The sequence below is a fragment of the Cupressus sempervirens genome, chromosome 10 (assembly GCF_028749045.1).
Source record: "Cupressus sempervirens isolate cs-2001-9-10 chromosome 10, ASM2874904v1, whole genome shotgun sequence".
Classification (NCBI taxonomy): Eukaryota; Viridiplantae; Streptophyta; class Pinopsida; order Cupressales; family Cupressaceae; genus Cupressus; species Cupressus sempervirens.
The window spans coordinates 431,385,980-431,412,351 of record NC_143127.1 but is presented as its reverse complement, the minus strand read 5'-3'; the positions used below and the strand labels follow the sequence as shown (position 1 = coordinate 431,412,351).

The following is a 26,372-nucleotide window of genomic DNA, read 5'->3' as shown; positions in this document are numbered from 1 at the left end:
AAAATTTATTGCAGGAAAGTCGACTTCTGTTCAAAACAGAGCCTTTACAACAGTTGGGCTATCAATGGATCTTAGGATATCAAATTTCAGTATTTAAAGCTTCATTATGATTTTGATTAATGTAAAGAAGGGAATGCCTTTCTAAGTCCTCCAAATTGGGAGGTTGGTGTACCTATTCTTTTCCTATAGTTATTACAAGCAGCACGTTAGGTAGAGAAGGGAACACCCTTCTCAAGATTATTTTGTGTAAAGAGCTTGATGCCCTTCTAGCACTTCTAATATGGAGACAGATGTAATCTCTTAGTATAGAAGGTGTACCTGAGGGTTTTCTTCCCCATTCTTTTTGCCCCAATGCATGCACTTTGAATGGAGACAAAAAAATGTAATTTGAAAAAAAAAAATAATAATAATAAAGGCTTTGTCATTTATTGATAAAAAAAATATAACAAATATCAAGATCTTCATCCAAAAATATTTAAAATTTTAAAAACAGATTAAAATTATTAGTCCTCTTCTCAATTCAAAATAAATATGAGGATCTTCATCCTTCATCTGTACAATAATACAAACTACATATTCTCATAATGAAATAATCGTTGAGTGCCAAATTCTATTCTAGATTTCAAATCTTACCAAACTACTATATTCTTTAATTTTAAATGCAAATAGTTTATTGTATGTAATCATTTCTCTAAATAAACTATTAGAAGCTTAATCTTTATTGTTAACTGCCAATAACCATAGAGCTAGATTAATAATGAATTACACCTTTTACCATTCAAGTGTCATATAATACATGCAACTAGGAATTATCATGCAAAATTTAAACATTGGTTCATATGAAGTTTCTTGAGTTGCAGAGACCATTGCTAATTTATGATGAAGGAATCCCCTCGAAAAACTCATTGCACCAAAAAGAACAACTGAAGGTAAGAAGATAACCCATAATGTCTTCTTTGCATGCAACAACATATGCATTAAAGTCATTAAAGACCTTATCTCATGTTTCATGACTTTTATCATAGATTTTTAGGCAAACTTATTATGTTAAGAAAAACATAATATCTTATAAATAATATATGTTAGAAACTCTGAGTATCGCATTTCTATTTCCGATGGATTGTAGATTTGTGTAGTTTTTTGTTTGGTTGTTTCTATTTTTTAGCAAATGTACTTCTAGACTGCTAATTCTAAATTGCTAATTTTATTCTTTGTTTTTCATTTCACATTATTGTATAATCAGCAAAAAAAAAGTCAGACAGATAGGCTAACAAGTTTTTGACATGATATTTCTCAAGAGCAAAGCTCCCACAAATAGCCTATTGGCTTAAAAGTTGTTTTAATTCATTTTTATCATATTATTTTACATAATGCTTTTTTTTAATTCGTCAAAACATTGAAAGCGTGTGAAACTAGTTATCTAGTTTGACTTGGACAATATTTACTATTTTAAGCCCACACAAGAAAATATCAATGCTTAAGGAAAATGGATTTCACTAATAAACCTTATGAAGACCTTAATTAAGTTCTAGTTTGTCATTAAAAGTGTAGTGATGTCAAATCCAAATAATTGAATAATTAAATAAGAACCACTAGTTATAGCATAAAGAACCACCATTAGGGGTTCAATAATCGTGACCTTTTTGTCATATTGACCCCTCAATTACTAATATCAGAGGAGCCCCAAAAATGATAACATGTGTATCAATGGTCGATCACACATGTACTAATAGCCAATCATTTTGATTCAGCTTTTTGGGTTGGTAATTGGCCCATTTGTGCACCACTATTTGGATTTTTCATAACAACTACTAGGACATCTATCCCCAAGTAATGACATTTCTTAATGAACAATTGTTGGTGCAAGAACATGGTGAGTATCAATGACACTTTGAAATGACCATTTTTTGACCACTTAAATGTGCTCAACAATTTCTATAGAGAGATCTGTGGTTTCTATAGACAAGTGAAAGAACTGATGCAAAAGGGTCTGGTCAGGGAAAGCATGAGTCCATGTGTAGTACCCGCATTGTTGACTCCAAAGAAGGATAACATATGGAGGATGTGCACTGATAGCAGAGCAATCAATAAGATTACCATCAAGTATCGGTTTCCTATTCCTCGGATAGAGGACATGATGGATGAATTAGTGGGGGCTAAGTACTTCAACAAGATTGATCTCGGAAGTGGCTACCACCAGATCCACATTCAAGAGGAAGATAAATGGAAGACAACATTTAAGACAAGAGATGATTTGTACGAATGAATGGTTATGGCTTTTGGGCTTTCGAATGCACCTAGCACATTTGTGCAATTGATGAATACAATGTTGCGACCTTACATTGGTAAGTTTGTTGTAGTTTACTTTAATGATATCTTAATCTATAGTAGAAGGCAAGGAAGAACACTTACAACACCTAAGGATCATCTCAAGTGTCTTACGAAAGGAGAAGCTCTTTGCAAACTTGAAGAAGTGTAGGTTCATGCAAATTAGTTTGACCTTTCTAGGCTTTGTCATTTATCAAGCTGGTGTTCAAATGGACCCAGAAAAAGGTAAGAGCAATCCTAGAATGGCCCACTCCTTCTAGTATAACAAGTGTACGAAGTTTTCATGGGTTGGCAACATTCTAGTGAAAGTTTATCCAAAATTTTGGCAGTATAGTAGCACCCATAACAAACTGTACCAAAGGAAGGGAGTTCACATGGACAACAGATGTTGAAGAGAGTTTTAAATTCTTGAAGAAAAAGGTAACTAAAGCTCCTATATTGACACTTCCAAATTTTGACAAAGCTTTTGAAGTGTGATGCTTCGCATGTTGGGATAGGCCTTGTTCTTAGCCAAGCAGGTAAGCATGTGGCCTTCTTTATCAAGAAATTAAATGAATTAAGAAAGAATTATTCTACCTATGATCTAGAGTTTTATGCAATTGTTCAAGCATTAAGACATTGGAGGCACTATTTGGTCCCACGCGAGTTTGTATTATTTACTGATCATATTGCTCTAAAATATCTCAACACTCAAAAGAAGTTGAATAGTCGACATGCCAAGTGTGTATCTTTCTTACAGGAATATACCTTTGTCCTGAAACATAAGTTGTGGAAAAAAAATCAAGTTATTGATGCCTTGTGCAAGCGCATATATGAACCACAATGGAAACTGAGGTCATTGGTTTTGATACTATTAAGGCCTTGTATGAAACTGATGATGATTTCTGGGAAATTGTAGAATAGCTAAAGGCTTCATCTTCTAGTAAGTTGGATCATGTGAAAGGTGGCTATTTTATGCAGGATGGTTACCTCTTTAAGCGTAAACAACTATGTATACTAGGTGGATCCATGTTGGAAAACATTATTAGGGAATTTCACAGTGGTGGACTAGCTAGACACTTTGGAAAGGACAAAACAATAAACTTGGTTGAAGATAAGTATTATTGGCCTAAGATAAAGAGGGACATCACTAAATATGTGGCAAGGTGCAGAATCTGTCAAGTGGCTAAAGGACACACAGGACTATACATGCCTTTACCAATACCCACCGAACCATGGACCGACTTGAGTATGGATTTTGTATTGGGTCTCCCATACACACAGCAAGGTAATGATTCTATTTTTGTGGTTGTTGATCGATTTTCAAAAATGGTCCTTTATTGCTTTTAAAAAGACCAACGATGCAACTAGAGTAGCAGAACTATTCTTCTCAGAAGTTGTTCATCCATATGACCTTCCAAAGACCATTACCTGTAATAGAGACACTAAGTTCTTGAGTCATTTTTGGAGGACTCTCTGGAGGACTCTGCTGGGGAGATAAAGAAAGAACAAGAATCTTTGCGAGAAGAATTTTCTATAACAGTAGGGTTATGAGATGCTTTCCATTTCTCTGTTGAAGTTTCATTGTTTCCCAATTATGCCTTATTCATTGGCAGCAGAAGTTTGATTGAATTGAATAATTTGCAATATCAAAGTCACTTGAAGTTTTGATAAGTTGTTGTCATAGTTCAAAATCAATGTCAAGTGTTTTCACATTGTCATAGGAACAAAGTTACACTTTAGTAGTGCCTATCATCCTCAAACTGATGGACAAACAGAGGTAGTCAATTGGAGCTTGGGAAATCTGTTACGCTGCATTGTGGGGAGAAGCTTAAATAGTGGGACTTGGCATTGCCCCAGATACAATTTTCCTATAATACTTATGTTAACATATCCACCGAAAAATCTCCATTTCAAATTGTCTATGGTCGAAACCCTCAAGGTGTTCTAGATCTTGTGTCACTTCCCTTGGGAGACAGAATTAGTGATGATGGAGTTGCCTTTGTCGAACACCTTCACTAGCTCCAACAAGATGTCAAACAAAAGTTATAGGATAGTAATGCGAGTTACAATATTGTTGCAGATGTTACTCAGAGACAACAAATATTTGTTGCTGGTGACTTGGTGATGGTTTACTTGAGGCATGAATGATTTCCTATATGCACATATCATAAATTGAAGTATAAAAAGATCGGGTCGTGCAAAATCATCAAAAAGATTAATAATAATGCTTATGAGGTTAACTTACCAGCAAATCTTGACATTTGTAATGTTTTTAATGTTTTTGATTTATACAAATTCCATGGAGATGTTCCAAGTGTAGATGATGTCCAGGGAGTAGATTGGCAACACCAACTTCCCAATAAGAATAAGGAAAAGATTCCCAAAATTCTTGACAAGCAGACTACCTCCACAAGGGCATGGTCAACATAACAGATATCTGATACAGTGGGATGGGTTACCTAAAATAGGGAGTACATGGTTATCTAAGTAGGCAGTAATGCAGTTAGATCCAATAAAATTACAGCAATTCACAGACAGCCACTTGCAAGAGCTGTGTTTCTTTCAAGAAGGGGAGAATGATGCATCAACTTCCAAAAGTCATAACTTTTGACTTGGATGTAAGTTTTGGCTGAAATTTTGCAGTCAACTTTGTGTGAGGAGTTATTTGGATTGCCGATAGAGCTCAGCTCTATAGGTGGTCATTTTGACATTTTTCTGAGAGCTCGAAATATCATCTTGGCCTCTGAAATTGGATTTTTATGTTTTTTTCTTGTTTTTAGAAAGTTGCTTTTATAATAACTCTGAAATCATATTCTTGATTTCGTAGATTAGTTGGCAATTCATCTTGCCTTAGTTGGGGGCTTTTCTTGAGAAAAATCAAAATTCTTAGGATGGGTTTTAAAAATTACCAAAAATGGTAAAAATTTGTTTTATTGAAAATCTGTCAAATATGGTAATTTTCGAATTGTAATAAGTAGTTTACTTTCATTGTAGAGGCAGAGTAGAGTTGAAGAAGTTTAATGAAGAATCTGGTATTCTGGAAATCTATGTTGTGTTAATATTTTCTGAGTTATTATTTTGAAGGGTTTGGGCTACATCTGTAACCAATTTGGTATTTTCTTGACGCATTGCAGAAAACAATTATCAAGAGAAATTTTCAGAAACATAGATAGGTTAATTAGAATGGACAAATTACTTTGTCTTGTTACTGATGGGGAGTAATTAAAGAAAAGAACATAAAGATAAGTCAAATTATACCCTTTTGAGTGTTAGCTTCCCAATAATTTTTTCAATTAATCATAGTTGGCTTCACTTTGTGATGTTATGCCTTTTATATTGTTTACCAAAAGTAATTGAAATGCTACCGTTAATTCTCTCATATCTGTGTTCTTAAAACCAAGTTGCAACACATGCACATCATAAATGTTGTAAAGCAGTGAACTATTTTTCATTATACATTATGGAATCCTACACAAATCAAAATAGGTGTAATCGACTAAGGCCTCAATACATGGACATCGATATAACTTATTTTCATCTTTCATACAGTTGTACCAACTGTTTGTGAAAAAAAAGCAATTTAATTCGTCAGCGGTGCTAATGATATGTGATACGATTGCTCACTAAACAAAATAGTACAGGATGTAGTCTTAAGAGGTGTGTTTATGAGGTTTCTCGAACAGGATCTTGCAATGCAGTACTGTGTCTTTTAACGTCATTATAATGTACATGCAAAGAAAGCTACAATGGCGTTTTTCAAGGTTCTTCATTTACTGGACGAGGCATCACACAAACCTGTAGCTGGATCACAAAACCCATCTCGATCAAGTAATTTTTCTGGTGGAGCACTCAACAAAGGGGCAGATGGTGATCCATATGCATTACGGCGAGTATTTCCACAGCCCAAACTCTTCCTTGTGCTGATACCTGTTATGGGATTAGTTCCACTTGCATACTTGCACAAAGACTGCAATAGAATACATTTTTTAATCAGGCTTCTACCTTAGTCATAAAGAACGAACGAAACCAAAATAAAAATGCCACTCAATTGTCTTCTAGCTTGACTTAAACATCATATGGTCCATTTTTAATATCCCAAGAGGTCTATTTGTTGATGTTACAAGGATCAAATCTACTTAGAATGAAAAAGCAAGTGGTTCAAAGTTACGTAGAAAATATAAGGATGGCATGGAATGAAGACTAAATAACTTGCTACAAATGATGACTTTTGGAATCATTAATATACTCATTGGATGATTAGGCAAGGCCAGGTTTATTCCTAGGCTCTCGCAAGGCTGAGAAGGGAAACAAAATTTGAACAATATATTTGAGGTATGGTATAAAATCTCTCTTGCCCATCTCATACACGTAGGAATCACATTGCACATGCTATGACCAACAAAACAAACATGCCATGTCATACAAATAGAGTAATAATCAGGCCAGATAGAGTTCAGCTTTCAGAAAAATTTGAGGCAGATTGTATATTGCTATAATGAATCCTGCTAGAAGAAATTTTCTACACAATGCTATGAAGAAGAACAAGCGAAAATAACAGTTCCAAAGCAGAAAGTACATCCAACTATCAGAAAAACCATCTTCTTGTAGACTTCCCAATTTTTTCAAGGCCTGGACACAGAATAATGGAAATTGGAATGACCTTGTAATCCGCAAAAGGCATAACTAAGGTGACAAAAATTGCACTGACAAATGTCTATGAAGTACGGAAGATAAAAATAAAGAACTACAAACTACATAAACAATATCATTTAAAAGCTATGCTGTCGGTTTTGGTTTGGATCCTCAGTTCATGAATCTAGTTGGGTTTAATACACACACATACAGGGAACAACATAGATGATTCTTAATATTTTTAAAACACTATTTATAAACATTAGAAAATTTACAAACTACACAAACTGATAAATGTCTAGAAAATGCATTAGCTGAAGTCGAAGATCCTGGGGAACTTGGGAAGCTTTAAATTAGACACTACACAAACAATATCATTTAAAAGCTATAGTGTCAAGTCTTTGTTTGGATATAAATATATTCATAAACCTTGCAAAATATTAATAAAATTAATGTGTAATATGATAATATCAACAATATAGTTAATCTGAGCAAAGAAAGCCTCAATTTCTCTGCCACAAGCTTCAAGCTTCTGTAGAAGGATGACATAGCCAGCTCTAAAAAAGGGAAAGCTGTCATGGAAGATTCCAGTAGAGTCAAATTCTCTGAATGCAACACTGCACGTGATATTAGAAAAACTGGAGGCCGTGTCCAGCCTTTGTGACTTGGCAAGTTTTCCTGTCAGTCAGTTGTTGGTTCTTTCAGTACTGTGTTCAGTACTCTCTTTGCTGTGAGTCTGTTACTTCTGTTAGCTGGTAGTTTATTAAGCTTTTGTGTTGTGTCCGTGACCAGTTTATGGTCTGACTTTTGGGCCTTTGGTACCATTGTTTTCACTCTTATTTAATCAACAAGCTAATATAAATATGACTACAATATTATAGTATTATGTTTTAATATAAAAATATAATATTATGTAGAAATATTAATATGATATATCTATTATATTCATATATTTATATTATAATAGTAATATAGAATTATAAATGGTAATAATACAAATATAATTACTTAATATTTATATAAGTTTCCAATGTATCCTGCAGCATTATTCCAGAGCACAAATCTTATACAATATATGTGTTGCATCCCCCAAAAAGAGAAACCTTGCTGAAATGCCCATGGATAATTAGGTACAGGAAATAAATTTTGCAAGAAACCATGGGAGCCTATGCTGCATTAAGAAGAGGCCTTTATTAACACCCCATGTATTAATGTGGGCACATGAGCAAGGCACCTGTATATGATGAACTTCGGAAGTAAATACTAAAAACACATGGCCACTAAAAAACATTTAGACAAAATTTGATTTGAGGAAGAGTATAAGGGGATGCCACCTACGCTCAGCTCATCCTGATGGAGTGTACTTTTAATAGAATAAGCTGCAAATCATGAAATCACTGGATAGGAATTTTTCTCTCAACAATGATGAATTATGTTTCAAAGAAGGATGCTTTAACCATATATTTTTGAATTTAAAAATTATTGTTATTTTTTATTAATTAGAGCATCTTACCTTGAAGAGAAAAGCTAGACAATGATCTAAAATTATAGAATCTGATACTCTAATGCAAATATTTGCTGCTTTCCAATTCATTGATGAGAAGTGAGAAAATGGTTTTGGCAATATGCTCAAATTTGGGCAGCTGTTCTATGAATTTGATACTCTGCAGCAACACGTTAGAGAAAACTGTTCTAATTCAGACAGAGTGAAAGGAAGTTGGAACAACAGCCCATTATTACTCCTTTGTTACTGTGGCAGGAAGAGGAATCCCAATGGAAGCAAAAATCCAGAATAGCATGGATTAAACAAGGAGATCCAAACACAAAATGGATTCATAACCATTTTTTAATAAATGCCTTATCGACTCAATCTCTCAACTAAAATTGTTAAGCAAACAGGTCGTAAAGGGCTCAAATAAAACACCTCACGAGGCTACAGATTTCTTGAACTTCAGAATAATCCACTCTAAAACAGACATTATAAGAAGCTCAGTCCAGGACCACATATTTTTTCACAGTCCATTCGGTCATGGAAAAAGAAATTCCAAGACTGTTTCTAATGCAATTTTTCCAGGTCTTCTGAGAAAACATTAAACAGGATCCACCAAGCGGTGGTAAAATAGTCCAAGCAGTATAAGATTGTATGCCAAATAAAGTGAACCAAGTTGTTTTTAACTTTTTCTTCCTATTATAATGAAGTGTGCAAGCTGGAGAATTTATGATCCATTTCTCTGTGTAAAATTACTTACAAAATCATATCATATGTCACGACCCATCTGTCACACCTGTTTCCCAATGAGAATATCATTTATCATCAGTTCAATAAGCTTTTCTTCAGAGATATGAAAGAACTGACAGCATCGTGGAAGTAGAAAATTACTTATTCTTTTTATCATCAAAATCAACAACAGGCTCTCATCGAATTGTATGTTCAGAACTTCTGACAGATACAACTAGGGGCTCCAATTTAGTTACTCAAGTATTTGGATTTGATGCTGGAATGATAATTTCTGCCTGCTTTACATCACTGCACTTCTCAATGGCAGTGAATGGCAAACTGGAGCTCAATTAAGGTCTTCATAAGTTTCATCAGGGGGTCCATTCTGCTCTACTTAAGTATTCATACTTTCATGTGAGGACTTAAAATAGAAATATTGTTCAAGCCAAACCAGCTAACCAGTTCCACATGCTTTCAATGCTCTCAAAAATCACCCTCTCGCTACATCTCAAAAAGCATTCAGATATATGGTGAACTTTAAAAAATTATTTTCCCACATTAATGCATTGAAAGCATAAATGGAGGTCTTGTGCATTTTGGGCTAGAGGGGGAATTTCAACTTTGAGCACATATCTATGGTTTGAATTGCCCATTTGAACTCTTTTTGGCACATCACTATTGTGTCCCGCAGATGGGAGGGTAGGAGGAGCAGAGGGCAAAAGTAAATACCCATGGACAATAGAGGTTGCAGTAAACTACACCATTACACTTACAGATAGCTCCCATGGAAAGGTGCGTACAAACATCCATAATCCATCATATTTAGCTTGTGACTCTACTTCCTCATTCTCAAATAGCATCAGCAGAACTACAATGCATCCAAATGCACTTTCATTGGAAAGGAATTCATTCTAAGTTTAACTTCTCTTTAATCTCTTGTTATAAGGTATGACCTATGATACTGGGTTCAGACCCTGCCAGCCAGGTCTAGGTCCAGGTCCTTCTCAGGTCCGGATTCGTGTTGGGTCCAGGCAAGGTCCGCACCATGGTCTGTGTATCCTTGTGAGTCTGTGGACCCACAAGGACCCACAGTCTGTGGCACGGACACAAAAGGACCATTAAGGACCCTGCATGGCCATCAAGGACCCACAGCCCATTGGCCAAAAAGTATGTTAAAAACACAATGTCATTTTTATTATTATTATTTTTTCTTCTAACCCTAAGAGGATCCTATTAGAATACATCAAACACATTTTATTTCTCATTTGCTCTCTCATTTTGGTGTGTCCATTTTGCAAGCTTGAAGAGAAGGTGCTAGAGGTTGAATGTGGAGTCACGAATCCTTCCAAGAATCATATTTGACCCTTGAAGGGCCTTGATACAATGATAAACTATTAAACACTTGTCACTGTTATAATATTATCATTATGTTTCAAACTTTATTATTTGAAGAACTAATCTATGTTTTGAAATTTCATTTTGCAATTCAGTAATTCAACGTATAATTTTCTTTAGAATCATGAACATAGATCAATAAGCAAGTATTTAAATGTTTATCTTTGACATTTGGCATTGATCAATGATCAAGCAACATATATTCATACTATGAAATGATTTAGTTTTGCAATTATATACGTTCCTCCTTTTTTTTTGTGTATAATGCATATATATATATATATATATATATATATATATATATATATATATATATATATATATATATATATATTTTGATGCACACAAAAAATAACCCTGCCATGAACCCAAATGGAAATAAAAAAATTGCCCAAATCCATGAACTCGTACCCGAATTTGAACCCGAACCAGCAACTTAGGGTATAACACACCACATCAAAGGAAAAAAAAAGTTCAGTCTCATTTTTCAGTCAGCTCTTGGCTCTAGAGATGGCACAGAAATAGTAAACTCCATCAATGTCAACATCCCACAAGAAGTCGAATCATCTGGGCCAAGTAGTATGATGGCATCACACCAAAGTACCATACAACTACAAGTTGAAGTCCTAATACATTAGTTTGGAAACACAAAAGACAAGGGTATACACCACTTGCTCACACGGACACCCATTGTTTTGTAAGCCTAATTAAGGGTTTCCTGTATAATTGTGTCTAGAAATCTGCACATATGGATTAGGGCTTACTACAACTGATGTAAAATACCAGGTCTATTGTGTCCAATTGAGTTAATACAACAAATGAATGTCGTTTTGATGGGATTTTTCCTCAAGGGTTTGCCAAGGAAATATTTCTTATGTATTTTGAGTTTGCTTCTCCTACATAGATTTATCATCATTTTTATTGTATTCACTCTTTAGATACCAACTTCTACAGTGCTTCTATTGACACTCTTTTTATTGTAGAAGAAAAATTTGTCCCAATTCAAAAATATAATATATTCACTTTGAAAATCATGTCGCTTGGTTGGGGCATGTAATATGTGGAGTGTTTTTAGTATTTTACTATTGATAAGTTTTCTTTCTTTTACTATGAAATTGGACTTCATTTTTGTTTTAATATGTGTTCCAATACACCTTGTCCTTAAGCACCAAAATCAATTACCAAAGAAAAAGAAGAAAAGTCAATGACCAAATTGAAAAGAGCTCTAATGCCAATTTCAATTCTTCATAAATTACTTTTTAATAAACTGGTAATGGAATGCAATGTTATAATCAACAAAATTATCAAAAAAGCCCTTATATGCATTCTCCTCATCCACATTGGTGTAGCCAAGTTTTTGGAGACCATAGAATGGCATGTTCATGAATAGGCAATAACGTGTCATGGCTAGTTGATTGATGGATACTATTGATATTAAAAACAACCAAAAACCTGGGATGCGAACTAAATGCACTTGATACCCATTGACCTTTAAAAGCCTCATGGACCAAACTAATATCTTTTTTGGAAGAATGAATACACAAATTTGAGAATTGGATAGGGCGCTTTAATGTGTATATGCTTGTATTAAGTATTGAATGGGGAATATGCCTTAGGGGTTGTAACTTAAGTTGTGAACCCGAATGGACCCACAGATCCAAATGCGGACCCTATTCAAACCGAGCACAAACCCATGGGAACCCATCAAGGACCCGGAGGACTGCTTGTGGACCCACGCGGACCGCCCACGAACCCATGACGTCCAAATGTGAAAAGTGGGCCCAAACTCACTTGAAAGGCATATTTTTATTATTTTTTCTCCCAACCCTAAAACGACCCTAATATGGAGCCTCCAAACATATTTTATTTCACATTTGTTCTCTCCATCTTGCAAGTTTGAAGTAAGGCGATTGTATTCGAAGGAGATCAATTGTGGTGTGGCAAAGACCTTCCAAAAAGCAGATTTGAGTGTTTAAGGTATGCATCGCAACCATATTCTTTAGTTTTTTAATAGTTTCAAGTTTTTGAAAAATTTTGGTTTTTTTTCAAATCTTTGTAGAAGTTTTTAAGAATGTTTTTCTCGTTTTTGTTAAAGATTGCAACAATGAATAATCAAAACTCAGTGGATGGGGAGGGGTCTCAAAAATTTAAAACTAATTAAGGGTCTCCTTTATGGAGACACACTACAAGAATTTCTCAATGTCTTGGAGGTGGGGGATTTATTTGGAAATGTAATGTTTGCATTTCACAATATAGCTCTTCCTACCGAGTCGAACTTCATTTTCTACGCTTTGGGGGTAAAGGGATTAATGTGTGAGGACCTAGAGCCAGATAAGAAGGGGTTGTCAACTAGGCAAATAGCAGCACTCACAAAAGAACAAGAAGATGCTAACAAAATTAGTTGTAAAAGGGAAATAAGGTAGTTATACCGGGAAACAAAAAAACAATAACACCACCCACTCAACCAACCTCTAGACATCCCTTCTTGCCTATGCTATCTAGGGAGGATGAAAAAATTGGACATTACATCTATGTGAATGGTCCTCCATTCAACTTAGTAAGATCACCTTATTGAGGGAGATGGTGCAAGGAAAAAATAATGCACCTTCTAGTTACCAAAGCCCTCGATATGAAAAGGTGTGTACCACCTTATTGCATAATGAGAGTAAAAATGTAGAGGCCCAAGTAAAACCAATAAGAGGCTCTTGCGTGTAAACACATGTGCCTATTATTTCTTATGGATGTAAAGATTGTAAAAACCGTCCATTAATCAATGTGATTGTTGTATCTGCAAGAAGCCGATGCTTTTGAGGGTAGTTAACTATCAAGGGGGAGTAAAAGATGCAGAGTTCATTGTTGGGATTCTCATTTATTCCATAGAGTCGATGGATCATGACAATGTTGTCCAAGTAATTACGGACAACACGTAAGTTTGCACAATTACAAGTGCTTTGGTAGAGGCTCGATATGATCGCATCTTTTGCACACTGTGCACCGTCCAGTCCCTCAATTTGGTGATGCAAGCGATAGGCACCAAAATAGAATGTGTGAAAAAAATATGAGGGTGAGGAGATCCAAATGTTTTTGACATAATGATAGACATTGCAAATTCATTATGGGGGGAAAGTGCATACGGTGACTACCTAAGGAAATACCTTAATGGTATATATTGTAAATCGATTATGGGTAGAAAGCACATACAGTACTACCCAAGGAAATACCATAATGGTGGATGTCTTAAAATCCTTCACAATGGATAATGAAATACCATAATGGTAGATGTCTTAAAATCCTTCACGGTGGATAACACATATGATGATATCCATGGACATGCCATTAAGGTGGGAAAGCACATACGGTGCTACCCACGGATATACCATAATAATAGATATCATAAATCCATTCTAGAGGATAGCGCATACGGTATCTTAAAACCTTTTGTGGTGGATGTCGCATGAAGTGATATCCAAGGAAATGTCATAAAGAGATATCCTAAATTCATTGTGATATTTATGGTAAACCTTAATGATAAGTTCATATATGGATGCATTTCTAGCTAAGAGGGAGAAATGTTGGGAGGCTTACATATCTAATTCACAATAATGTCTCAAGTAATACAAATTATTAAGTGAAGACATTGGGTTAACAATTTTTATTATGACTTGTTTATATAGATAGCATCGGGAAAACAAAGATTCCTCCCTAGCAAAAAGAGAGTGTTGATGTTATTGTAGCTATGGTCGGATCCCTTCAGGTTGCCATAGATAATATAAAGGTCATGATAATATAATTATTAGATTAACAAAACTATATTATATATTATTTAAGATTGAAAAATGTAATTAGTATATTAATAATAATTATATTATGCAGCTATGCTCAAAAACTTTGACTCTACAAATATTGCAATTAAGCCTAGGTCAGTGACCCTCAAACATTTGCAGACTTTATGTTAAGTTTGTAGTTAACGTCAGATTGATATGATCATGAGATTCATTATTGATGATAAATCCTCATTAGATAAATATATATATATATATATATATATATATATATATATTATTAATATTCTAACTAATGATGATTAACTATAGAGACATGTCTCTTCTCATGTTTATGAGTCCTCAAATCTGCATTTGGAAAATATCTATAACAATGGCAATATAATTACATTTGCAGAAACAATCCATGTTAGTTAACATGGTGTCAGAGCAAGGCTGCAAAAATAAAGCAAGTGATGGAGAAGAAAGTAAATACATTTCATAAAGAGAAGCAACAATTATATTAGGAATTTATGCAGTAATAGTCGGATGTGTTGTTTTAATATGGAATGATTGGCGAGCGACAAGTTGAACTTATAATGGCATTTGATTACATACATATCATTGTGAGTGTTTAACATTTACAATTCTAAATATTTCAGATCAAATCACACGATACCATAAAGAAAGGAGCGTGTCGATATCGTAACAAATCTCAAACATTGTATTATGACAGTAGAGGCACTTATGTATGCTATCAGTGTTTGCAAAATATTTATTGGGTTTCTGAGTATCGTGTTAGTCTGGTATGAATAACATTAAGAAGACTCAAAGAGCTTGTTGAAACATAAATTTTTCTTCAGCCTGTTTGTATTCGAAGTCTCTATTTTTAAACATATTGTCTACTGAATGTATACTCTGACTTCATCGATATTACACAAGACTAAAACAGATTCATACAATATTATTTCAGAAGTGTCAAATAAACTTAATATAGTTTGGATTTTGTCAATGATGGAATCTATGGATATGCGAATGTTATAGAATCTATCTTGCATCCTCAAGAAAAGACAAAAATTATCCCAATCATTGCCAAAGTCAAAGGATAGCATCGAAGATGGGAAGAAATCATTTAGAAAGAATCAAGCTACTGAATTGGTAGGAATTATCAAATTATTGCTGCAAATTGAGATCCAAATGATGTGTCGTGTTGTGACCACAAACTGCGATCTACTATTAATTCTAGTTACATATAAAATATTCCATGCCATGGAGACGAGGGGTTGGACATGGACCAATTAGCGATCAAATTGAAGAAATGACATCCAGTCACCAAACATAGCAGTTACATTATTCGTAATACCTTCAGCAATTACTGTAACAAGATTAAAGCTACACAAGCGTATGAAGCATATGCAGCACCATGATAAATTGTGAAAGGACATAGTAGCTCAACATCACAAAGGATATTGCAAATGGACGTGCATAATATAGGGAATAATATATACTATCATTAATCGACCGAAAAGGAAGAACAAAGACCCTTAACCGTATGCAACAAACCCATAAGGATAGAAAGATAAATCACGGGAAAAAATCATATGAAGAAGAGATTACGTGACATTTGCATTCAATCTAAATATGGGCAAGTATAATTTATTTAGCATTTCAAAACAACATGCAGCGGACCATACCAATGAATAAGTGAGGGCTCAACATATAAACTGTGTAAAGTGAGTTTAGGCAAGATGGTGCAGGAGAACCTTAGGGAAAGGCAAACCCTAGTAAGAATTTTGGCTGTAAAATGGCCTAGTCAACCATTGACCAAATAAGGACTACTTATAAAGTCCCAAGGTGTGTTTAGAGAGTGTGTAAAAGGTGGAGTGCAAGTGTTGGTCATGATCTAGTGGTTAAGTCCTAGTTAGTGCTATAAAGTCCTTATAGGGTCAACTATTGTCAAAGTTGCAAAATACCTCAAAATTGAGGAATAGTTGTTAAAATGTGGTCCATAGGTGTTTTTGGAACAAATTGGATGGATTTGAGTCAAACTAGATAGGTTTGAGGGGTTAAAAAGGTCACCTTTGCAAAAATTGCAAAAATTGCAAAAGTTGCTCATGACAACTTTGAAATTTTGCAAAGTTGTCATGACAACTATGCCACAATTTTAGGAGAAAGCACTAAAGAGGTTTGGGATTCGACCTAAGGGTCTGAACAGTTAGAAATAAGTTATATAAGAAGAGACCACTCTATTTTGAAGGGTTGGTAATTGTCTTGTACAGACTGTTCATGAGCAAGGAAGACAAATATACACAGGAAACGTAATTTTGGTGTGAGACCTGTTGCTTTGGATTGATCCCCTATTTGTTTTGCATGATTAGTTTCCTAATAGCACGTGACTGATTTGTGTACCCTTGCTTGAGGAGTTTGAATATATTTTGATAGGATTTAGATATTTGATTAGTTTTTCTTTTCCTCCTGGTCTGTATATAGCAGCCTGAACAAGAATGGCTATAACTTGAATACCCATGGTTAAAACCTAATGGCCTTTGGGATTCAAGGGGTAGCCTTTGTATATTATGTAAATATGCATTTTGATGGTTGTGTGAACAAGTTTTCTATTTTTGCAAGCGAGCCCTAGGCAAGCCTAGTGTTGTTTGGCTAGGGATTGAGATGCTTGCAGGAGAGTTTTAATGAGCTTGCCTAATTGGTAGGAGTCAATCTTGTTAGGGGCAATGAAGTGGAAGGAGTCAAGTGTCCAGATACCAGAGGAGAAGGTCTAAGGAGGAGTTCTCAGCATGTTAGGAAGAAGATGCTGACAAAGCCTTAGAAACCCTCAAAAATAGGGTTTTCTAGAAAGGTACTGTACGGACACTATGGGAGGCTAAAACCTAGAAAATCTATAAGGCTAGGTTGTTATGAGACAAAGTCTAGAAGGCATCAAAGGGGCTTGTTAAGGGGTTTTTGGAGTTATTTCAATTTCCTTGTTTGTAGGAAGCCTAATCAAGACTCATAGGGCTACAAGACCAAATAGTGCAAGATTGTGTTTTTGAAGGCTAAGACTTTGAAAGATGGTGCAAAATGGTTGGAAAATAATGATGAACATTGTGATGGTGGTCAAAACACTCATTTGCCTTGCTAGGAACCCTTGGTGAGTTTGTCTGCTTGTTAAGCACATAGTTGCATATTTGGGATTTGAAGGATTAGGAGAGTAACTTGAATTGATAGGTGAGTTTCTACGTTGAAGAGGACTAGGAAAAGATCCTTTGAAGTAGTGTATCAAGAAAGAACCCTAGGAAGGCTAAGAGAAAGCCTTGGATAGAGCAAGACGGCTCTATGTGAGGAAAACTCCCCATCACAAGATCACCATCAATCATGAAACCTTCAAACATATTAAAACAAGGGTTTACGGTGATATAGAGATAAGCATTCGCATACCAATCCAATCAAGTTCGATATAAAGGATTGAGGACATCAATATGATATCTTGTAAGAGGGTGGAAGATATATACATTAAAAGCAATTGTATATGTAATGGTGCAAATTGGTGACCGGATAATCAAAGGGTATGTCAAGGTGACAAATAAGTCACCATACAAATTCTTACCTAGCATGACACATGGAAAGGTGACCCACTATGAACTAAGCTATTATGTGAAATAAATAAAGGTAAACGCGATATGTAAGGATGGGCCGAACCATTGAAAAGTAAAGGTGTCGAACGAAGCATATGAGCATCGATGTGGGTAACAACATATTCAATGCATCTTTAATTTAAATTCAAGAGGTATGTTCATAAATATTTTTTCTTATTTAACTTGAACATAATTATGATATGTTAAATAGTCCAAGGTAATTATTTTTAATTCCTTGCATTATTAACATATTATGGTAGATATTTGATAGTGTAAGGAAATGATGACAATTTATAATTTTTTTAAACATAAAGAGATTCATTATGGGAGTATGAAAGGTAAAGATTGAGTATTATGTTTTCTTATTTCTTTTATTGGAAATATAAACAAAAGAGCTATGTTAAAATTATTTGTGTTATTGTTAGCAATAAGCGTGAGTTAAATTACTAACATTTTAATTAATGTTAACATTCTTATTTATATTTATATTATAAGAGCTATGTGCTTTGATCCTTTCCTTCGAGAATGTTACTGTAGGAATAGGGAGATTGAGATTCAGAGGGAGCCTGACATTTCATTAGAGGCAACCTTGAAAGAGAGCGATAAAATAGAGGATATGATTCAGTCAACCTTCAGTGATCTCGATCATATTGATTGAGGAGTGAACCATGTTGAGATGGATTCTTCAATGATCAATAAATTGTAGTAGTCAAAATGATTGTGATTCATGAATATACCTCGGGACTATGTGATTTTAATGGGCATGCCCCTTGATATATGATGACGATCTTATGTGATGCATAATATAGGCTTAAGCAAAAGATCTAACAAATACCTTTGCATGAACAAAGGAATATTGAGTTGTTGTGAGATGTTAATGAAGTTTTAAGAATTCATTTGAACCATCTACGAGTCTCTCTTTGATAAATGAAACTCAACGTATGAGTTGTAGAATCCTTCATGTGGCACAATCATAATCAATCAAGATATTGGCGTATTGTGGACGAGTTTGAGAAAATAGAAGGACATGTTCGCTTCTCTTGTAAAGCTAAATGAATGTTTGGACCTTCAATGGATAAAAAGAGCAAGTTGGAACTTAGAGAGGAGTTGTCATATTTGATACAAAATTGTTCAACAATATAAGAATGAGTAGAAATTTTACATTGTGGGGGGAATAATAGTCAATGTTTCATTCCCACTTGAACCTTAATTAGAGGGGAGATATTCCATTCTCAAATATTCTAAAAGACAATTTATGAATCTTCATGTGCAAATAAGTATTTTCATTTTTTACATTTATTTGTAATCCTAAACATACTATAAGTGTTATTTGCCTTGATTTTTTCTTTATGTTCGAGGATATTCTCACAAGATAAGAAGTTTGGTACTTACATATGTTACCTAATATCCTGCAAACTGAATCTAATGATAGTAGCTCCAAAGACCCTGATGATCAAGATGGATAAAACGAGGTTCTTAAAGCAAACATCTTCGATGATTGAGATTATGAGATTCTTCTACATTAAGAGGGAGTATGACACTTCTTCTAAAGCAACGCAGGAGCTTAGTAGATTGATACTCAGAGGGAGTCTAGAAATACATGTGTGTGACTGTATGATTTTGATGGGCCTACTCCCATGTATATTATGAGGAAGTATTGACTTATCACTAGAAAATCAAATGATTGATATCAGATTTAGAGTGAGTTCGAGAAGCATCATTGGATGAAGAGACTTTTTGAGGAAGTAACTAGAGGACCTGACTTCCCAAGATCGATGTTTAGGGGCAGAAATTTTGAGATGCAATCCTTTGTAGATGATATCTTCTCTATGAGGAGAAGTTCTAAGAGAAATTCTTTGTAATGTGCTCTCCTTTATGAGAGAGAAGTTTGAGGCGAAAACCCTTGTTCCACCCTCTAGTAGCAACTATGGTGGGTCCACCCTCTGACTTGGTGTGACTACATAATGTTGTGATTATGTCATGAAAGGTGACAATCTTTCATTGATGTATATATTTATAGGGGAGCTATTGAAAGGTGACGATCTTATCAATAGTTGGACCTGTTATCATAACAAACTACATTAAGTTGTTGTCCAAGAGTGCCAAAAGTTATGATAACGAACAGAAGCTAACTATTGAAAGGTGATGATCTCATCAATAGTAGACCTATCTCCTAACACCAAAATATGTTGGAGCAAGTGTTATCATGGTTCTTTAGGCCGGATTTTGCCAAACACCTTGATAACCAACTCATCATGGTTCTTCGCGCTGGATTTTGCCAGACACTGTAAAATAAAATTGTTATGGTTCTTCGGGCCAGATCTTGTCGGACACCATAACAAAAATTTATTATAGACCACACTTAAGGTGGTATTTAAACTTATATTAAAGTTACAGAATTTTCTTAAATTCCCTCTATGCTAAAGAAGTGTTGAGAAATTTAGCCTCATTGTGAATCGAAGCCAATTCCAAATGTAATATATGTTAATATATGTGTGTGTGTTGATGGATTTATGTTCATATCCTTAAATATGTCATTCTAGGAATATCATACTGAGATGATATCTCTTCATATACTCAAGAACATAATATGTTCTATATCAATCCTTCCTAACTAAGAGGGAGTGTTAAATTTGTAGTTACAATCAAATTGATATGATCATGAGATTCATTATTGATGGTAAATCATCATTATATATATATATATGGTTATTTGTATTATTAATATACTAACTAATGATGATTAACTATAGAGACATGTCTCCTCTCATATTTATGAGTCCTCAAATTTGCATTTGGAAAATATCTATAACAATGGCAATATAATTACATTTGCAAAAACGATCCATGTTACTTAACACTTTAGACCCATCTCATTATGTAACACCATCTACAAGATATCACAAAAGTTATCTATTTGAGACTCCAACCTATTCTAATGAGAATAATATCGCCTTAAGCAAGGTGGATTTGTTCCTGGAAAGGAAACCATGGAGGGTGCATTAGAAGCTCATGAAGCCCTACCGTCTATTAATGAAAGCCAACTTCTTGTATTTGTAGTTAGGTTGGATATGATGAAGGCTTATGACCAACTTAATTGGTCTTTCCTTTAGAAAGTATTAAGGATATTTGGTTTTTTGGAGAAATGGTGTAGATGGATTAAGAATTGTATATTAAGTGCTTATTTTTTTCATCATAATTAATGGTGCTCTAGCTAGATATTTCAAATCCTCACAAGGGGTCAAACAAGGGGGCCCTTTATCACCCTCTCTTTTTATACTAATGGTGGAATCCCTCAACAGGATCATTACAACTCGCATAATCAAGGTCTTTGGATAGGCATGATACCCTCTTGTTTGGATCTTCTAATGTGAAAGAGGCTAAACAAATCAAATCTATTTTGGATTTATACACAAGATTTTCAGGTCAGAAGATTAATGCCTCAAAATCGAAAATCTTCATCTTCAATTCGAATGCTATCATCTCCAATATAATTTGCACAGTTTTGAAATTCTCACGAGACATCCTCCCTTCCAAATATCTCGACATTCCCTTTTTCATAGGATCAAACAAGGCATCTTATTGGAAATCAATTATTGACAAAGTTAAGCAACGGATAACTGCTTGGAAAGTTAGGTGGCTGTCATTATCAGGTAGGATTCTTCTTATAAAGTTTGTCCTATCAACAATTCCGAACTACTACTTTTTTGTACTCAAAGCTCCGAATAGAATCATCAAGCAAATAGAAAAAAAATTATCAGGGATTTTTTGTGGTCTAGTAACATGACAAGTGATGCCAAGATCCCATTGATATCTTTAAAAGATGTCTTATCTCAAAGTGGAAGGGAGAATCGGCCTTCAAGATTTAACGAAGAAAAAAAGGGCTTTAGGAGGTAAAATTAATTTGGCAAATGTATCTTGATTCTTAGGACCCCACTAAGATCCTCACGTCTTTGGATCCTCCAAAGATATCGGCTATATGGAGCTTCATGCTCTCCTCTGAAGAGGCGATAACAAATTCATTACATGGAGAGTGAATAACAAGGAAAGAGCTCTATTTTGGGAAGACTCGTGGGATGGGTTCCCGCTTTTCGTGGCCTTCCCTTGGGAAAATTGTATTCATATTTTCCAAGAACAATGGGGGAAGGTAGTAATAGACTACATTAGAGTGGTTGATATCTTCACAGGACAAGCAAAGTGGAAAGATCCCACTGATCTTCCAATACCTTATGACAAAAAGGCATCATTTCAAAGGTTATTGAATGATAGAGAAGTTTTCATTTCGAACCAGCAGGATTCTATCATTTGGGCTACAACAAAAGATCGTATATAAACAATTAAGATGGGATATAAGGCGATAAGAAACATGATAGAAGAGAGACCCAAATGTAGAGCTTATATATTCTGCTAGAATGCATCTGACTTGCCTAGGACAAGTTGCTTTGCTTGGTTGGCATTAAAACAAAGGATATTAACAAGTGACAAGTTACAAAAGTTGAACATAGTGCCAGCTTTTCCGTGTATTTTGTCAATCGGAGTTAAAGACAGTGGATCATTTTTTGCTTAGATGTGAATTTGCACAGGAATGTCGGTTCCACATCCTACATAAACTTAATGTGCTAATGCCAATACCAACATCACTATGGGATCTATTTCAGGGGTAACTAGTCTTAGTTCCTCATTCATATTAATCACGCTTGTGGAAGTGCTCACCCACCTTAGTGGTGTGGGCAATATGGTGGAAAAGAAATAAGCGTATCTTCAGGAATACCTCTTCTTCATTAGACACAGTGTTGTTGGCTTCTATTGAGTCCTCCATTGTTGAAGTTGCCATAGCACATGTTAGGAATACATTGGAATGCAATGTGATTACTTTGTGGGACATTTTGGTTGCAAATAAATGGATGTCCCTCCTTTCTCCAACAAATGTGTAGCTAGTAACATGACTAAAGTTGTCAATAATAGATCAGATGTTAAGTGGATCCCACCTTCTTCGCATTTTATATAATTGAACTTTGACGACTACTCTCATGGAAATCCAAGTATATCAGGTATTGGGACTGGTCTTCAGGATCATTATGGAAACATGATTGCATATATGGCATAGCCGATTCCTTTGGGTACAATTAATGTCGCAGAGGCTCAAGCTCTATTGCAGGGATTATCACTAGCAGAAAAGATGAAGGTTAATAGGGTGCATGTCGAGGGTGATTCAATGGTGATTATACATGCATGTATTAACAGGTCTTCGAGTAGTTGGAAAAATGCATACATTCTTCATCGTGCTTGGAGGTTAATGGATAATTCTCAGAATTCTCCCTCTCCCATACTCTTCATGAAGGTAACTTTGTTGCAAACATTCTTGCTAACATTGGCTGTGATAATATCATTCTTGATTCATCATGCAATCTGGATTCTTCAAGGGCAATTGCTGACTTGGATAGGTTTCCACATCTACCCTTAGCTATAGATCTCGCTAAGGGGCATGTCCACACATGATAGGAATTGGTGGAATATTCTCCAAGTGGTTTGTGATTGATGTTGTGTTGTGCATGTTAGTAAGCTATGACTTGGAATATTAACCAAGTGAGAGAGGAATTTAATCAAGGCATGTGTGAATAAATGTACTAATAATGAATGTGTGAGTTCCTTTCAAAGATTTGATATATTGAAGGCTCATCTGGCATTAATATTATTAAGATATCATAAAAGAGAGGTTACTTAACATGTGGATGAAGGATGATGTAGTCATGCTTGCTCTAGAGCTTGAAAACATACACATTGGCTGGAAGGGCGAATAGGACAACTATTCACCAATGGAGGAATAAGCATTTTGGGTAATAAAACTTCAAGAAATTTTGGGTGTTGCCAAGACTCATATTGTGGAAGCACTTTTTGATGGGTGAATATGTTTGACGGGTTGATTATGTTTTATTCTCCCCTATTTCCTCTGCCTATGAAGTTGTTGACGGTGATGTCTCTAAGCATGGGGATTTTTTGGCCAAAACATGTTGCGTGTGGTTTATGGAGTGTCAGCAAATTGTGCAGAATGTTCAGAATTGCTAGCGAGATCTCAAAAGAAGTTTTCTCTAGTATCGTGGCGGTATCTCAACAAAACGGGTTGTGGTCTCCAGTTTCATTTTGGCCTCTATGCATGAGGAATGGTGTTGTTCATCTTTCATCAGTATTTGGCTTGAGATTGCATATTGATCGGGATTTAATTCTTTCGACCATTCTCTATCATGTCTATGCAAAAATGTGCACTGAGAATGTATAGTTGTATTAAAATAATCAAGGTTTTGAATATATGTCATGTCTAGCACGATGTATAGTCAATGTATATTTTTGTTAGTGATTTTATAGATCTGGTTTGTATTGGGAAAGTGTGCCCATTTGTGGCCTAATGTACATGGGTAATTTTTGCCTCAATTTGGATCACTTAGCACTTTTTGGTTGAAGAAACTCCTCACAATTGTAACCCGACTTATAAGGGTATCCTTCGGATTCACATACCATTAAGTTTCTCATAGCATTAAGTTTTGATTCTTTTTTGTTATTATGGTAATAATTGGAGGTTTTCTTTTTGGTTCTTTCCTCCATGAACCAGTTATATATATTAATAAAATATTAGAGGCTAGCCACTTTCGCCAAAAAAAAAATATTATATCATATTAAACTGATAATATAATTATTATATTAATAATAATATTATATAGTAATTATTTATTTATTTTTATCAGTAAATGGCCTAGGATTTATAACTTTATTTTGTTATAAAAGACATTTTACATTTTACACCCTATTCAGCTATAGGCACCGAGGGGAAAGAAGAAAACCCCCAATATAGCCCAAGGCTTTTTAGTCTTGCATTCAATATTACAATAGATGCCCATCCTGGTTTAGTGGAAGATTTAATGGCTTTTAAGGTTATTTACAGTGGATACCAGATTTACAAGATAGATTTACATATGTGAGTATTAAACAATGATTACATATTAAGAAGCAAAGTAATGAGAATCAGAATCAGATCGGAATCGGCAAGGCCAAATCGAATCGTGAATCGGTCATGAATCGGAATCGAATCGGCCATGAATCGGCAAATTTTAAAAACCCTTGAAATTTAGTAACTTATTTCATAAACCCTTTATTGCTGATTTGTTTGGCTTGAATTGAATCGACATGATTCTTGTTACTATGTTAAGAAGTAATGCAGCTCCTCTTCCAACTCTTTAATTAGGTTTGGTTACTGTGACAAAACTAGTGTCAATGTTTGGGAATTAGATTTCTTGTTACCCACTCTTGGAATGTACCTGCCGACTAAACATCCTTATCCAGCTAAGATCAAGTTGTTTGTTTAACATTGTTTCATCATGGGATGATTAAGGGGAAATAATAGTAGAATAGATAGCTGCTGAATCAAAACCAGTTACTATTCTATACTGATTTTGAAACTGAAAATTGAAATACCTTGAAAACTTCATAGCTGACAGATACATGAGAGATAATTTTTTATAATTGATCTTATAGTCTGATATTCTTATCATCCAGTTTGCACAAGATTATGCAGGTTGCAACATAATAGCTAAATAGAATTAAGCATCGATATAATGGGTGATCGATAAAGAAAATTTGTTTATGAACTTGCTATACTTGACCGAATGTTTATACTTATAAACTATTTATCATTATTTTTATATAAAGTTTGAATTCCAATTTTTAGGTATCTGTTTTGTTTCTTTAATCAAAGATCATGAACCGAGGTTAGTATTTCTGTAAAGTTTAGAACGTTTGCTCCCTTGTTGACTAGTTCATCTGTTCTTTCATTTCCTTCCCTTTATATGTGTGTTTAGATTCTAGAAAGAAAGTAAGAGATCTAAGCTTCATTTTAGAATGTAATGAAGTTTCCAGCTAGGGGTTTTGCCAGTTCTTAATGCATTGATGACAATCTGAGAATCTCCTATTTCTAAAGATTTGATACTTAGGTCTTTGCAAACTTTCAATCCTTCTGTTAGAGCTATGAATTCTGCTTTATTATTACTTGATTTATTTAAGGATTTTGCCAATCCAGCTATTATAATACCTTCCCAGTCATGAATAACACCTCCAATCCCAGAAGTCCCTGGATTCCCTCTAGAGGCCCCATCAAAATTTCATTTATCCCAGCCCTTCGTAGGAGGTAACCATTTACAATTTGAAATTTTTGCTTTGCTCTTGTCTCCTCCCTTGCAGAGTGGATGCAAGTTGTCATAAGAAATTTCCAAAACATCAGCTTATTTTACAAAAATTCTAGACTTCAAATATCACGCTTATTATATAATATTATTATTAATATTATAATTATATTATCAATTTAATATGATATAATTATTATTATATTATTATCTATCTATAAGATTATCACAAAGGCTATTTATTTGCGACTTA

The 26,372-nt window shown here is 34.7% G+C and overlaps 1 protein-coding gene across 1 annotated transcript in view; it reads right to left on the bottom strand.

The window, feature by feature from the left end:
* Positions 1–5,734: 5,734 nt before the first annotated feature.
* LOC149534570 (Pentapeptide repeat-containing protein) overlaps positions 5,735–26,372 on the bottom strand; it is a 90,067-nt gene continuing 69,429 nt past the window's right edge. Inside the window, exon 7 of the mRNA XM_089803885.1 lies at positions 5,735–6,277. Coding sequence (XP_089660011.1) covers positions 6,077–6,277 — 201 coding nt within the window. The 3' untranslated portion in view covers positions 5,735–6,076. The remainder of the gene's footprint in view (positions 6,278–26,372) is intronic.